We start from the raw sequence: 17,281 nt of genomic DNA, 5'->3' as shown, positions 1-17,281 counted from the left end.
TCCAGCTGTAATAAGGGGATTATTTTTTTATAAAGATTTTTTTAACATATTTAATTATTAAAAAATAAAGAAATATATAATTTTTTGATAATTATTTTTTTAGCCATTAAATAAAAAAAATTAAAATATAAAAGTGGTAAGATTGAACGATAAGAACGAAGGATTCCGTTAATATTTTTCATGATAAAATTAAGGATAATGAATAATGTTGTCAAAGCGGAATATAAAAATATAAATAAATTCAAAATAAATAATAAAAATTTTGATGCGTTAAAATGTAAATTAAAAAAAGAAACACGCGATGGTTAGGAACTGAAACAGTAATTTCAGATTAATTTTTATTGTTTTTTGGAGTGTTGACTGCTTTTTTATTTTTTGGTTCTGAAAAGGGATGGATGGATCCAACCGCCAATATTATTTCCGAGATCCAGCGATCTTTGACCCCGACTACCATCACCACTTGAACAAAATCAAGTGCGTTGTTCATTACAAATTTCCAACTTCCATTAAAGTTTCTTAAAGAAGAGCGAATTCTTTCGATGGTTGTGGTAGTTGTTAGGGGAAGACTGAAACCATAGTTCCCACAAATAAACGCCACCAAACGGACGCCAAGGAGACGAGAGAGGAAGGGAAGGAGGACGCTTCAGATCTGAAGTAAATCGGGAGAACAAGTTGTTTATGCTTGGTTCCCGGGAAAATTGAAGAGAAAAGGAAGAAGATTAAGAAATTATGGAGAGGAGGTTCGTTGACAACTTGCCGCCCATGGATCTGATGCGCTCTGAGAAGATGACTTCTGTCCAGCTCATCATCCCCGTCGAATCCGCTCACCGAGCCGTCTCTTACCTTGGCGAAGTCGGCCTCCTCCAATTCCGAGACGTAAGTTTTGACTCCGATCTGGACTTGTGTTAGATTTCGCATTGGCGGTTTCGTCGTTGTTCTGAGATAATTGAGGAAACATGGAACGATATTTAGTTCGAGTATCGGGGGGCACGTCGTTATGGTAGTGTTCGGGTAGTGAGATTTGGTAGATTTATTAGAATTGGAAGTTTTGATTGCTTCTCTTTCCTGCATTTTCTTAGTAATCGAACAGAAAATCTCGTAATTTTTTTGGGATCTAGTATAGTTTTAGAAGCATAATATTTATGTATGTTTATAAGATTGCGCAACTCTGATGTGGACTTTGCGTGAGGGCAGTGAGAGGCTGTACCAAGCCATATAGTGATTTGTCAAAAGGCCATTATTGAGCCAATGGAGGCAAGCGTGATATTGGTTTATGAGATATGTGCATGGGGACAGGTCTTACGTTTCTTATACTGGTTGAGGCTTGCCCCCATTTTTTGCTTATGGATTGCAGCTGAGCTGAATTAAAATAAATCCTTACTAGATTTAATTTGCTTTACCAGCTTGAAAGTCTTAGGAGATTGAACTACAATTTTCTCTTTCTACTTAAGATTATCATGCAAATCCATTTTTCTGTAGTTTCATTTTGTAGTCTAAACTCAAATTTATTAGAAGTACCTAGTGATTGGAATCAATACTTTATGGGATAACAGGGAACTCCATTTTGAAAAAGAATGGGTTTTACTTTTGATGTTTTGTTTCCTGTCACACATAGTGTAGCAGAATAAACTTTTGGCCTTTTGGATGAAAGAAAGCATCATAAAAAAAATGGGTCATATTGAAAGGAATTATGCTTTACTCAAGTAATTAATAGTCACATATCCTCACTCTCATATTATTTTTCTTGGCAGTTAAATGCTGATAAAAGCCCTTTCCAACGAACATTTGTTAATCAGGTACCTTCTTGGTGATGATTACAATTACTGCTTCAATCTAGATGCTTTAGACTGCAAAATCTTTCTCTAGTAATTATGTTTTATATTGGTAACTCAAAAAGTATTAAACATTAGTTTAGTTTTAGATAAGAAATTGGTAATGCCTGTGAATAGGATCTGATTTGCTCTTTATATGCTTCTTGTTGATATTATGCCGGTGAACTTATAAGAACAAGCATTTTAACACCATACTTTGCTTGTATATATCTATCATTCCCTGGGTTTCCATTTTTGTTCATTTGGACATAAGTATATAAAGAAAATAATTTGGGATGTGTAACGCTCCAATGGAAAGCCCAAATCACATGGTCTATACTCCAAAAGGACTAGTCAATGATATAATTGGAGCCCCATTGGAATCTTATAAAGAGCAAGAACTTCTCATTCCCAAGCAATGTGGGATCTCATACACCACCTACCCTCAATCTTATCATATGGGGGGTATCACAATCTACCCCCCTTAAATTCCCGACGTCCTCGTCAGGTCTGTCCGTTGTAGGTGACACGGCTCAAGTTTCACATTTTTGGTTGGGATAGGCTCTGATACCATTTGTAACGTCTTAATGGAAGGCCCAAATCACATAGCCTATACTCCAAAAGGACCAGTCAATGATACAATTGGAGTCCCATTGGAACCTTATAAAGAGCAAGAACTTCTCATTCCCAAGTAATGTGGGATCCCATACACCACCTACCCTCAATCTTATCATATGGGGGTATCACAGGATGAGATGTGCCCCTCTACGCTCTTTATAAAATGAAATAACTTTAATAATGTAGTTAAAGAAAATGATTGAAATTGAGGAAATTTGTGGATTTGAATTGATTAGTCATCAAACAAAATCATAGATTTGAAATATTAGGTGTTAGGCATTGATATGAACTCGTGGGACCGAAATCCTTGAACTCACAATCAATTTAAAAACCAATCCAAGAAAGCCAATAATCAAGTCAAAGAGATCTACCCGTTGAAAACTTGTTTCATGAATCTAGATTGCAGGGAGAACTCTACAAAAGTTTTTGCTTTTGATAAGTTCAAAAGTTTATTCAAGAATAAGAGGAGAAAACTCAACTCACTAAGAAAATATTCATTCAATGTCTAACCTTGTGATGTGCGGCTACATGGGAGTTAAACAACCCATCCCAAAAAACCCTAGGCTGAAAATAAGGCCTTCCCCAAAGCCCTTGGCTGGCGCCCCCACTAATGCATAATTCTCTTGAAACTCTAGTTCATCAAAATAAAATATATGTGGGCCGAACATCCTCAAGCCCAAATAATCTAGATTAATTCCTATAACTAATAATATAAGTCCTTTTAATGACTTAAACAGTTCCAAAGCCTTTAATCACATAAACATAACAATAGGCCCAAATAAGAAAGCTAAGTCATGTCGCCCCCTTCCATAACTTGTATCACATGGATCAAAACTGATTTTCCTTCTTTCATGCCCATCTTGAATGTTGGAGTCTTACTAGATTCGTCCCAAGTGAATTGCACCAAGTCTTGTATTGATTCCTTGATCTTCTTAGCGATTGACTTTGTGATTGGTCCATTTAAAACTTGTAAGGGATCTTTAAGACTTGGTCCGCCTTGGTGTCCATCAAATGCTATTTCAAATAGATAACACTATTTTTGTCGGAGCAGAATCCTCAAAGCTCATTCCATATTCTGTTGTTAAAATTTGTATAAAGCAACTTTTACTAAGGGTAGCTTTGGATAGTGAGTTGAGACGAAATGAGTTGAGATAAAAGTTGAATAAAATATTGTTAGAATATTATTTTTTAATATTATTATTGTTTTGAGATTTGAAGAGGTTGAATTATTTATTGTATTTTGTGTGAGAATTTGAAAAGGTTGTAATGATGAGATGAGATGAAATGCAGCAAATGCTTTTTGTATCCAAACCTAGCCTAACAATTTTTCTTCATATCCTTAACTCCCCAGCCAAATGTAACCTAAGATAAAAGCCCTAAATTCACCTTTGCAAAGATATTTCTATTAATATTTTCTTTTTCAGTAATGTGGTGTACCTCTTGAACTTAGGTTTGCAACTAAGGCGTTGTTTGGATGTTGAGATGAGAAATCTGTGAATAATAATAAAATAGTTTGTGAATAGTAGTGAAATGATTTGAGTTAATATGTTTTATTGGGTTTTAGGAAAGGAGAGAAAAATTTGAATAAAAATATTATAAAGTTAAAATATTGTTAGAATATAATTTTTTAATATTACTTTTTTTTTTTTGAATTTGAAAAAATTGAAAGTGTTTTTTGTATATTGTTTGGAAGTTTGAAAAATTTGTAATGATTAGGTAATGATTAGATGAAAACATTGAATATTTGAAATTGAAAGTGTTTGTGTATGAGTGATGTTTGGGAAGGAAATGAGATGAGATGAGTTGAGATAGCTATCCAAACGGCCTAAATGATACCTGGTGAATTTTCTGAAGTGATTGAGCTTCTGGAATTATTTACTGTTTTGTTTCCTATATTTGAGATAGATCTTAATCCATTTGAGAGTTTTTTACAGGTGAAGCGATGTGCAGAGATGTCAAGAAAGCTACGATTCTTTAAAGATCAAATTAGTAAAGCCAGTCTACTATCCTCTGCACATCCTGTTATCCAATCTGATATTGAGCTGGAAGAATTAGAGGTTATTTTCTCTATTAATGCTCTTCCTCTACAGATAAGTGTGTGTATTTTTGTGTCGATCCCAGTCTTTGCCTTGGAATTTTTATGGGGTCAGTTAGAGCATGGAGCAATGTTTGAAGCCACTGAGCTAGTGCCACCTAATGTGGGGATGCCCTATATTGGAATCCAATAATGTGTTATATATATTTTTTGTCTTGATTCCAGAGACGACTTGCAGAGCACGAGAATGAGCTAATGGAAATGAATGCTAATGGTGAGAAGCTTCGACTATCATATAATGAGCTCTTGGAGTTCAAGTTAGTATTGCAAAAGGTAAATTTCTTGGCTTACACGTACATGCACACTCCACATATATTTACAGTGTAGTTACTCCACTTTTCTTACTTAGCTGGATGAAGCCCCAATATTATTTTTTGATAAGTAAACGTTATCGATTGTAAAAGGGATAGCCCCAGTATATAGGAAATATACACAGAACACGCTTAATAACCACTAAGCACTAGTGATAGATACAAGCAAATTATGAAAACTATCCCCATTACGAACAATGACCGAAGTCCAAGAAAGAAGAGTGTTGAAAAGGAATCTCTTCAACGCATCCAAGGAACGCTTTCTATTGTCGAAGCACCTACCATTTTTCTTCATCCACAATCACTGCATAATATAACGAGGAATCATTAGAGCGGAGGACTGTAGTCGGTAAAAAATATAACGAGGAATCATTTCCCACACAACGGTGATGTGAACATTACCCAAGTCCACTAACGTTCTGGGATAGCCCATGCCACACCGGTCCGGTTAAAGATCTCATCCCTAAGAAACATAGCCATCCCACAATGTAACGATAGGTGATCCACAGTTTCCCCCTTTTTTCTTGCATAAGGAACACCAATCCATAATGATAAGACCCCATTTCCTCAACTTGTCAATGGCGAGAATTTTCCCAAGGGATGTAGCTCAATCAAAAAAAGCAATTTTGGAAGGTACCTTACATCTCCAAATACTCTTCCAGGGAAAGTGGTTACTATGATAACCTGAAAGGGCCTTATAAAAGTATCGCACCGAGAGTCTTCTACTCCCACCAGGAGTCCAAATCATACTGTCCTCCAGAACATTAACATACTGTCCTCCAGAACATTATCAAAAGTCAAACATACAATGAACTGAAAAAATCAACAAAGGTTTCAAGTTCCCAATCCCGAGCTGCTCTCAAGAAACAAACATGGACTAGGTAGAGCCATTGGATCAATCCAACAAATTAGCCACCAAAGCCTTTTTGTCACTTGCAATCCGGTAGAGAGTGCAAAAAAACATACTTAAGAGTCTTTTCACTACACCAAATATCAAGCCAAAAATAAACACCAAAGCCCCTACCAACCTTAAATCTGAAAAAGTTGGAACTCCCCTAATATACAAATATTTTTCCACAATCCCACACCATATACCCCTAACTTTGTTCAAACACCATCCTTTTTGATACTCCCATACATATAATCAATAACTACTCTCCACAAAGCCTCTCTCTCCCAGTGATACCTCCAAAACCACTTTTTTAGGAGTGCCTTATTGAAGATCCTTAAATTCCGCACCCCCAAACCACCACAAACTACCGGAGAACGAACTTTGTCCCAACTACCAAGATGAAACTTAGCTTTCTTTCCATAAAAAAGAGTGAAAGACCTCATCAATACGAGATGCCACAACTGTAGGTAAAGGAAATAAAGAGAGAGTACGTTGGGAGGTTAGAAAGAGTGCTTTTGTTAAGTGTGATTCTACCCCCCTTTGACAAGTAAATTATTTATCACCTTGCCAATCTTCTTTTGATCTTTTCTAGCTCCCCATCCCGCATAGTGTTTGCCTTGAAAGCAGTCCCCAAATGTATACCAAGGAATTTCATGGGAAGCGAAGAAACTTACAGCCCATAATGCTAGCCAGGCACTGAACATTGCTCATAGAACCCACAGGAACCATTTTGGACTTCAATAGATATACCTGCAATCCCGTGACAGCTTCAGAACAAAGCAATAGAACCCTCAAAGATTGAATATGACCACGATTTGGCTCACAAAAAAACAAGGTATCATCTGCGAAGAGGAGATGAGAGATATTAACACCTCCCGCCGATAAATCAGAAAGGAATCCTCCGCCAACAGTTGCATCCAACATGTGGCTGAGAGCATCCATAACAATGACAAATAGAAAAGGAGGGAGAGGGTCGCCTTGTCTCAACCCCCTAAAACTGTTAAAAAGTCCCACTAGAGATCCATTCACCAATACTGAGAAGCAACTGTAGAAATACAATGCTTAATCCATGAAACCCATTTTTCCCCAAAACCACACCTCTCAAGCAAATAACACAAGAAGTCCTAGTTGACATGATCATAAGCCTTCTCCAACTCTAGTTTGCCTAAGGTACCCACTTTGAGTCTACTATCCAGAATTCGATAGCAATAAGAACTAAATCTAAAATTTTTCTTCTCTTTAACAAAGGCATTCAGGGGTTTAGAAATTTAGAAGTTATGCTACTCATGACTACACTCATGCGATTGGCAAGACCTTTAGAGGTTATCTTGTACACCCCATTCACGAGACTAATGGGGCAAAAATCCTTTACCTCTTCTACTCCAACCTGCTTAGGAACAAGAGCAATAAAAGTCAATTATTGCTTTTTTAAACTTTCAAAAAGGGTGAAGTTTGCGAAAAACCTTCATGATATCCTCCCCAAAAACCTCTCAACAATCATGGAAGAAAGCCATAGAGAACCCATCCAGACCCAAAGCTTTATCCTTAGCCATCTCACTAATCACTTGATAAATCTCATCCGCCTCAAAGGGTCTCTCCAACCAAATAGAACTTGACTGGTCAATACACTCAAAAGCCAGGCCATGAAGAGAATTGTATTGTGAGAAGACCTTAATAATTGACAATGTGGCTCTTAATAACATCATGATCTGAACAAACCTGACCATCAACCTGAAGCATCTCAATGGCATTGTTCCTATGGTGAGAATTAATCACCTAGTGTTCTCGCCAAAGGGTTTTCTATCAAAAGCATCTTTTCAGGCTCCCAAGGTGACAAAGCTTTTCCTAAAAGACTCCTTAAAAAGAGTAGTCACCTCCCTCCCCTCCAAAATGTGCAAATCCTCCAAAAGTGACCTCTTTCACTATCGATATTCCCAAAGACATCAGCATTCCACGTCTTCAAATCCTTCTTCAAGTCTTTGACTTTTCCAGCCAAAATAAAACTTGGTGTGCCCTCCATGAGATACGAGGACTACCACAATGTCACCTTCTCCATAATTTCCTCAAACTTGAAATATCTACTACCCTCAATGTCCCCACAATCCAGAAAAATTGGGAAATGGTCTGAACAGACCTTAGGTAATCTCATCTGGAGCAACATAGAGTAATGAGCCTCCCAGTAAGGGGCCAAGAATCTGTCCAAACGAGACCAAGCCCGATTGTTGGACCATGTGTACATGCCCCCTGCTATAGGTAAATTCACTAAATCCATATAAAAAATAAACTCAGAGAATTCAGTCCTAGCATGACTAAGCCGATCTTCTACTTGGGAACCGAGTGATATTAAAATCACCTCCAATATACCAAGGCAAGTCCCACCAACTGCTCAAACCAACTGTCTCATCCCATAAATCCCTCCTATCTCTGTCCACATTCGGTCCATATACTCTTACAGGCTTTGACACCACTTGTTAAAAAAAGGGAAAAACCCCCAATCTTTGACATCATATGGTGGGTATCACAAAAAATATTGCTAGGCTACAGGGCTGGTAGTCTATCTGTTTCTGAGTTCTGGTTAATTTATCAGTAATATTTCCCAACCACACTTATTGATGAGAAAAATAAAGAATTTACTAACTACAAAGGAAGTTTAGTCAAGAGACATTGGTGTTTGATTTTTTTTTCAAAATTTTTATTTTTTTGCAACAGCTTTTTTTGGAATATTATTGTCAGATTAGAACTTTATGTGATGCATTGGTGCTCATTTACAAGCATTATTATCAAGGTAGGGTCTTGCTTTCACAGTCAGTTTTATTATTCTGTTGGTAATGCACTAGTTCCATAATTTAGCATCTATTTCTTTATTTCATCGAGCTTTATACTTTCAATGGTTTATGTAACTCTCCTATACATTAAGGTCATTTTTATTTTTGAGAAGGTATAATATATGACTCTTGCATTCGAAATCTAATGTCAAATGATTTTTTCTCCTATCCCTTCTCCTATATGGATTGTGGGGGCAACTCCAGGCAGTAGGCTTTCTTGTATCAAGTGGTAGTCATGCAGTTTCAGAAAGAGAATTAGATGAGAATGTGTACTCAAAGGATGACTATGTTGAGACAGCATCACTACTTGAGCAGGTACTTGTTCATATGCCCGATAATGTTGGAGCTATTGTTTAGTTTAGAATGTGGTTACATTTTTCATCAATGATTCATTTTACAGGAGATGAGATCTGGGAGATCAGACCAATCTGGTTTAAGGTTTATTAGTGGGATTATATGTAAATCCAAAGTTCTTAGATTTGAAAGGATTTTGTTTCGTGCTACAAGGGGCAATATGCTTTTCAATCAGGCATCAGCTGATGAAGAGATCATGGATCCTGTGTCAAGTGAAATGGTCTGCTTTCTTCTCATTATTGTTGATTGCTTTGATAATTTCTGTTTCCCTTGATTTTGCTATCTGCAATATGTGGTTGTGATTCCAATTCTTAATACTTGAGTTTCTACATTCGTGTCCCTTATTATACTGACCTGGTTGACTTTGTTGCTTGTCAAAAGAAGTTATTGAATCATCTTATGCTGTCATACTAACTTCTCTGAGTTGACCCTTGCAGGTTGAGAAAACCGTATTTGTAGTCTTTTTTTCGGGTGAGCAGGCAAAAACAAAGATTCTTAAAATTTGTGAAGCATTTGGGGCAAATTTCTATCCTGTTCCCGAAGACATAACTAAGCAGAGGCAAATAACTAGAGAAGTAAGTATTCTGACAGGGATGTTGGCTCTATTTAGTTCGTTTTATTTGGAAAAATATTTAAAAATCTCATAGTTAAATTTTTTATGTTTCTTTTCTCATTGGGGCTTCTCATTCTGCTTCATTCTTTTTATTTTTATTTTTATTTTTTTATTTTTTATGAGTATACCCCTGTGGGTGATTGATTTGCTCTTTATTTTTCAGGATGTCCATACTCTTTAAGTTTTCATAGAATGATATTGTTTAGGACTATTTAGAAGTTATTAAAAATTTGACTGAACTCAACTTTGCCTTCCTTAAACTCTTACCTAATGTTGCTAATATCAGTAGCTATCGACTATAATAATAATGGACACTATTATTTTGGCCAAAAGCTCAAGTTTTTTTTTTTATACAGGTTTCATCACGTCTTGGTGAATTGGAGGCCACTTTGGATGCTGGGATGCGTCACCGAAACAAGGCCCTAGCTTCCATAAATATCCACCTGGCAAAATGGATCAGCATGGTAAGCTTCAGAGAATTTGTCTTGTTTAGTTAGTGACTTCAGATGTGATGACATGAGAGTGATTTATCATTATTGTGATACTAAGAACTATTTTCATGCTTCCTATACTTTCCCAGGTAAGAAGGGAGAAAGCTGTCTATGATATATTGAATATGCTAAATTTTGATGTTACAAAAAAATGTCTTGTTGGAGAGGGCTGGTGCCCTATATTTGCAAAAAATCAGGTAAATTGTTTTGCTTTCTGACTATGATGTTATTTTTTTGGTTAAATATGTGCTTTGCAGTTACTTGAACTTTTACTTGTTGATAAATACTTTCATGCTTACAGTTACTTTAATTTTTTTTTTTTTCCAAATGACTCAACAGATTCAGGCTGCACTACAACGTGCAACATTTGATAGCAATTCACAAGTGGGCATAATATTTCACGTGATGGATGCTGTGGAATCACCTCCTACATATTTCAGAACCAACAAATTTACAAATGCATTTCAAGAAATTGTTGATGCATATGGGTGAGTAAAAAATGCTACTTATCAAGGGGGGAAATGGTTGAAACTTGCTGCTATCATTTATGTTGGACAGGTCTTTTCCTTTTTGATTAGAGACGTAATGAAACAATTTGTATGCAGTGTTGCAAGATATCAGGAAGCAAACCCTTCTGTTTACACTGTTGTTACGTTTCCATTTCTTTTTGCTGTGATGTTTGGGGACTGGGGTCATGGAATATGCTTGTTGCTGGGAGCATTAGTTCTTATAGCTCGTGAAAGCAAGCTTGGTACACGGGTATGTTCTTTTATGTGTTCAAAGAGGCGTTCTTACAGAATAAACAATACTTGGCTAGTGCTGTATTACAAGATGTCCTGCATTTTGTGTTACTAGGGATTGATTTTTAGAGGCTGATGAAAATGTAATTGGCCATATTAGATTCAGAAGAGTCATAATAATGCTAAAAATATGCTTTAAGCTCAACTGTGATAGTCATAGCCACCACAATAGCATTATTTCCACTGATTCCCACATCTTTGATGCCTGCCACTGGTACTGTTTCTACTCCACTCAGTAAGAGCTTATGTAATTAAGGCAACAATGTTTGCCATATGGGTATTGGTAATTGAAGCAGCACTGCAAATTGATGGTAGCAGGAAGAGGAATTCCGTTCCATTTGCAGGAGAATTGAATTAGCGTAGAGCTATTAATCCTTTCCCCTCTGATGGGCGATAGCTCTGTTTGGGAGGAACGTCAGGAAAAGAATAATGCTGCTGAACTATTATTTTAATGGATGACTTTGATGATGATCACCATGTGGTGATTTTAATATTTTAATTTTAACTTTTTAATTTTTGTATTTGAAAACTTGAAGCAAGGATGTGGTCATAATCTTTTCAAGATAAACTATTTTTGGTATGTCAAGTGTGACCGTTAACTTTGTATGCTTCTAGAAGTGCATCTGACACAAGGGAATTTGTGTTAACAACGTGAGTCTTAACACCTGATGTCATACATGCTTCCTGCAGAAACTTGGAAGCTTTATGGAGATGCTCTATGGTGGACGCTATGTGCTTCTTTTGATGTCTCTATTTTCAATTTACTGTGGGTTGATTTACAATGAATTCTTTTCTGTTCCTTTTCACATATTTGGTGGGTCTGCTTACAAATGCCGAGAGACTTCATGCGGGTAGGTTTTATCTATCTCTTTCTCAGATCTCTGATTAGAGGTTTTGTTGATCTATCTATTGCCGCAATACTATGAATCTTCAACTCCACTGTAATTTAACCTCAACACGGTTTTTTAAATACCATTAAGTTTAGTACTGGGCAATGACCTTTTTTTTTTTTTTTTATTATTAGTACCGGGTGTCCGGGAACAATGTCTCGACTAATCCCAAGTATTGGGTAATGGGGAACAATGTCCCGACTATTCCCAAGTATTGGGCAATGACCTTTAAATTTGGTATTTTTTTTTCAGGTGTCATATTGAGATTGAAAGCTTTTCATATTTATTTTTTTATAAGTAAAACTTCATTAATAGAAAAAGGCATAGCCCAAGTACACAAGGAAGTATACACAGAATACACATAAGTACCACTAAGCACTGGTGATGGATACAAGCAAATTCATTTTTCTCGTATTCTTGATCTCCCAAGACGTTCCTGTCGATTCTTAGGCATCTCATGCATTCTTTTGCAAATTTGTTCTCTTCAGCACCTGCCTTTCGAACTTAAATAGGTTCTTAGCTCTTTTATGTTATATGGCTGTATATGTTCAGAACCCTTTTTTCTTAAAAGAATTTGGTCATGCAGCTGTCTAGTTTTATAATTAACGTTTGTTCCTCTTGTCAGGGATGCAAAGACCACTGGCTTAGTTAAATACCAAGATCCATACCCATTTGGTGTGGATCCCAGTTGGCGAGGAAGTCGTTCAGAACTGCCTTTTTTGAATTCTCTGAAAATGAAGATGTCGATTTTGTTGGGCGTGGCCCAGATGAATTTAGGAATCATATTAAGTTACTTCAATGGACGCTTTTTTGGCAGCTCGCTGGATATAAGGCATGTTCCCTTCACCCCTCCTCTTGCTCGTACACCCACATTTCTCAGCCCTTCTTCTTGAGGGAATTCAAGTGTGGAACTAACTCTGCATCTTGTTGATAGGTACCAGTTTGTGCCACAGATGATATTTCTTAACAGCCTTTTCGGGTATCTTTCACTTCTTATCATCACAAAATGGTGCACTGGTTCCCAGGCAGACCTCTATCATGTAATTATTTACATGTTCCTGAGCCCCACTGATGATCTTGGGGAGAATCAATTGTTTTGGGGCCAAAGACCTCTCCAGGCATGATCTCCATTCCATTTTTTCTGAATGTGTTTACTTAAATTGTTTTTTCTGTCATTCTATATGGACCATATGGTAATTAATGCTCAAATTTTGCAGATCATTTTATTGCTCTTGGCCTTAATCGCAGTTCCATGGATGCTTTTTCCTAAACCTTTTATTTTGAAGAGGCTTCATACTGAGGTACAGTAATTTATACTTGCCTTTAATATATTTTTTGCTCAGAAGTATAGCTTCTCTTACCTACCTTCAACCTATGTTTTTACTTACAAAATAATATCTAGAGCTATATAATAGGAAAAATTATTGATGGTTACATTTTTCATATTTCCTAAACAATTTCCACAGTTTCCTCCTGTGGTGGACAGTTTCAACCTGATTTTTCTGCTTGTAATACTAAATCGTCCCAAATGTGGCTAAATACATTTCTTTAAAATCTCTACAGTGTGTAGTGGCTTGTCTCCAGCCAAAATTGTGCTTATGACAATTTTTTTAAGAGTAGCTGAGCTATATGGGTCTGTGTATGACTATTGCTCCAACTACTGGGCCCACTTCTTCTCCCACTTTTGGATTAGACACCAATATTGTCCGCATCATCTGCAGCTAACATCACGTGGATACCATTAGTGTACATGGAATTCTTGGGAGTTTGTTCCATTGATGTAAAAGAAGTGTTTCTTGCATCCCTCAACGGGCCATCTCTTCTCACCCTTCTGGATTAGATACCCATATCATGCTCATCACGTGTACCCTTATCACATGGATTATGTATTAATAGACATTTTCCCATGAACTAACATGCCATAGAAGTAATGGAATTCTATTTTGGGTATGAGATAAACTCATTGCTCGACTCAATATGTTGCATGATAGGTTTTATTGCAATATATGAGTCCATAAACTTTTTTTTTTTTTTTTTTTGATGTCGAGGAACCTCTCCAAAGCAGGGTCCTTTGGACCCACCCTTGCAGAGTAAACCTTGGTCCCGTGCACCGCACCCTCGGAAGTTTCCTTATACGGAACTAGTTAAATTGCTGGCTTTTCACCAGGGGTGTGGCTCCAAAAGGATTGTTTGCACTTATGAGGTGTTGAACCTTGGACCTTGAAGGAAGTGATACCCCAAGACCAAGGCCTTCACCACTTGGGCCAACCCCTTGGGGTTGTGAGTCCATAAACTATTGAGAATCTATAGGAATAGCTTGTTCGACACTGGTGGAGTTTAACCATAACACTTGCTTCAATTGTGGGGTTTTTGTATTTTTTTTTTTTGGGGGGGGGGGGGGGGGGGGGGGGTTTTAACTTGTGGTGCAGTGCTAGGTAGACAAATAGGTTAGTGGCGATTCTGCATTTCAAATTGTGTGCCTTCTATGCCGTGGAATGTTCAGATGCTTATATAGTCATCATTTTTATGAAAGAATCAATATTGTTTCATAGTATGTACTTGGTGGACTTCTCATTTGAACATATCTGAAGGGTAAAAATGCATGAATATAAAATTTGGTTGTAGTGTCCCATTATGTATCCACTTATGTGCTCCTATTAAGCATTCTTGAGTGCTAGAAAAGTAATTGATTTTATTCATGAAATATGAGTTGCATGAATTCCTCATAAATTGTCGATTGCAATCCTTAATCCCTTACTGGTCTGTGGACCCAAAATCAGTTTTAATCTAGTATTTTGCTTGTGTCTCTCTACAATAGCTGTAACTGTGGGGAGATACATTAGGGCTTCAAAGGTTGAAAATTGACTGATCTTGATGGATATTGCCAGAGATTTCAAGGTCGCACCTATGGAATACTAGGTACCTCTGAGATGGATCTTGAGGTTGAACCCGATTCTGAAAGGCTACATTATGAGGACTTCAATTTTAGTGAGGTCTTTGTGCACCAAATGATACATTCTATAGAGTTTGTTCTGGGTGCAGTTTCAAATACAGCATCATATCTTCGACTTTGGGCTTTAAGGTGCTGAGACGGTTATCCTCTAATCTTTGTTAGTCTCTTTCTTTTTTTTAATCATTGTTGTCTAATTGATCTTTCTTGCTTGCTGCAATTACAGCTTAGCACACTCGGAATTGTCAACTGTTTTCTATGAGAAAGTCCTCCTGCTTGCTTGGGGGTGAGTTTTAATTTTTATGACTTTCGCATAACGTGCTATTTGTTTGCATCAGGAAAAATGTGTATGTTGGGGGAGGGGGTGATGAGACTGAAAATTTATCAAGATTGTAGGAGAAGGGGGGGCCTTTGAATTAATTTGAAGAAAGTGATCTTACATGCAAGTAATAAGATATGGAAGTCTCTGATCTACATTGCGTCCCGACATTTAGTTTCTAGCTATGCCCGAATTTTGTCAGAGTAATTACAACCATTAAGCTATAACAAGGTTCTGTTGCTACTCATTGATCCAGTTGTGTACAGACCTTGCATAAATAAAAAAATAAGCTGTAGTTGGATGGATTGATTTGATTTAATCAATATCTTGTTTTAGTTAAGAAAAATTTAGTTTTCTATTTAATTTTGGTTTTTTAATTTTTTTGATTTATCCATCTATTTTCTTCAATTAACAGTTTGAGAACTTCAATTGAAGACACTTGATACATGCTACAAATACATTATACTCTGTCGTATCTTGTTGATCCACAACATTTTCACTCAGTTTCTATAACCATTCACACGTTTGAGTACAATGAGTATTAGTCATATACGCTCTGTCATACATTATACATGCCAGTGGTTTTACTTGTTCTTTTGTGAGTGATATTAACGTTATGGATGGTTATGACAGGTATGATAACATCATCATCCGGTTAGTGGGGCTAGCAGTTTTTGCCTTTGCGACTGCCTTTATTTTACTCATGATGGAGACTCTCAGCGCTTTTCTTCATGCCCTGCGTCTTCATTGGGTGGAATTTCAAAACAAATTCTATCATGGTGATGGGTACAAATTCAGACCTTTCTCTTTTACCACCTTAACTGAGGATGAGGACTAATCCATCCACCCACATTTCATTTTGCTTTAAGTTTCTGAAAAGAAATGTAGTATTTAGAGAGACAGGAACATCGCCAAAAGAAGCCCGGATTGGAAATTGGTCCCGTCTTGAATGGCAAAGAATTGGCGCTGGTTTTCTCTGACACTTTATTTTGACGTAGAACCGTAAACCCTGGCTCGTATTCTTTGGATTTACTGGCATAAAAGGGCTCTCTGGTAAGAGCCATGGTCAAGAAAATATATGTTTTTTCTCTTTTATTTTGGGGGGAGTGGGGACGCTCATGTTGTAAAGAGGAGCTGGGAATAGATGTAGAAATTCTGAATTCTGGTTCCTTGAGAAGGCAGAATTACAAAATCTTATACACACACAAAAGATAGGGTGGATTTTACTAGGAATTGAACCTTTTTCTATTTGTAACTCATTGATGTAATGGTTCATCACAGTTTTGCTGAGTCCCATTTTTGTAGGGATCTATTATTTTGGTTAATTTCATATTGCGGGGCTGCAACCAGCTTAATATTCAACCGTATTATCGTACAAATTATGATCTATAATGATGATGATAGGTTTGTTTTTTACTGTTGAATTGCTATGATGTTATGAAGCTTTGGATACTGTTATGCTGCTTAGTCACAAGGTAAATGCAGCATGTTGTTCATTAGGCCTGATTTGGATAATGAAAGTCTCCCATCTCATCTCATCCTATTTTATCTCAATATCCAAACACTATAAAACAAACACTTTTCAATTTCAAAATTTTTATCTAATCATTACAAATTTCTTAAACTTCCAAACAATGCACACAATACAATTCAACATTTTCAAATCTCAAAACAAAAATAATATTAAAACATTATATTATAGTAATATTTTAAATTTATAATATTTTTATTCAACTTTTTTTTTTCTCATTTTCTAAAATTTCATAAAATATTTCAACTTAAATTATTTCTACCTTATTTAATCTCAATACAAATATTTCACTATTATTAACAAATTATCTTAACTCATTATTCAAACTAGCCCTTGGACTTCTTGATAATCGATTATGAATGTTCATTTTGTATGTCTACAGATTCTTTGGCAAACATGTAAATTGCTTCTCATTTGGACATTGCCATGTGGCATTTTCCCATCAATCCATAGAAACGTAGATTGGTCGTAGACCTTCTATGGTTTTGGGCCGTTTAGATCGAATATATATATATTATTATTATTTCAGTTTTTTTCCCACTCCAATTAATAACCCTTATTTTATCTTGTTTTTTTGAATGCACGCCCGCTTCTACCAATTTTCTCAAATCCCATTCTCAACTTATAAAGAGAGAAAAAGGATCAAATTGGTTCACCGTCAAAATTCTTTTTGGTAAGCGTCACATTAGCAACGATGTTAGTTTGTCATGTAGTACTTGGCAAACCATGTTTGCGTCAAGTATATTAAACATTAGACGAATTCAAAAAACCATTTGAAAAG

The 17,281-nt window shown here is 36.4% G+C and overlaps 1 protein-coding gene across 1 annotated transcript; it reads left to right on the top strand.

The window, feature by feature from the left end:
- The first annotated feature begins 387 nt into the window (after nt 1-387).
- Nucleotides 388-16,385, top strand: LOC122291906 (V-type proton ATPase subunit a1-like). Its single transcript, XM_043099944.1, has 18 exons — nt 388-876; nt 1,752-1,796; nt 4,364-4,486; nt 4,690-4,797; nt 8,757-8,867; nt 8,953-9,126; nt 9,344-9,481; nt 9,876-9,983; nt 10,100-10,207; nt 10,350-10,498; nt 10,616-10,769; nt 11,501-11,661; nt 12,326-12,532; nt 12,635-12,818; nt 12,918-13,001; nt 14,589-14,782; nt 14,877-14,936; nt 15,603-16,385. The coding sequence occupies exons 1-18, from the start codon at nt 730-732 to the stop codon at nt 15,805-15,807; spliced, it is 2,460 nt and encodes an 819-aa protein (XP_042955878.1). The 5' UTR covers nt 388-729; the 3' UTR covers nt 15,808-16,385.
- Nucleotides 16,386-17,281: the final 896 nt, after the last annotated feature.

Source organism: Carya illinoinensis, chromosome 13 (assembly GCF_018687715.1).
Source record: "Carya illinoinensis cultivar Pawnee chromosome 13, C.illinoinensisPawnee_v1, whole genome shotgun sequence".
Classification (NCBI taxonomy): domain Eukaryota; kingdom Viridiplantae; phylum Streptophyta; class Magnoliopsida; order Fagales; family Juglandaceae; genus Carya; species Carya illinoinensis.
Note: the sequence above shows the minus strand (reverse complement) of the source record. Positions and strands in the feature narration are given on the sequence as shown.

Coding starts and splice junctions, on each gene's coding strand:
- LOC122291906 (XM_043099944.1), top strand. CDS start 730: ATGGAGAGGAGGTTCGTTGACAACTTGCCGCCCATGGATCTGATGCGC. Junction 4,798..8,756: donor TCAAGTTAGTATTGCAAAAG/GTAAATTTCTTG, acceptor GGGCAACTCCAG/GCAGTAGGCTTTCTTGTATC. Junction 12,533..12,634: donor GGCAGCTCGCTGGATATAAG/GCATGTTCCCTT, acceptor TCTTGTTGATAG/GTACCAGTTTGTGCCACAGA.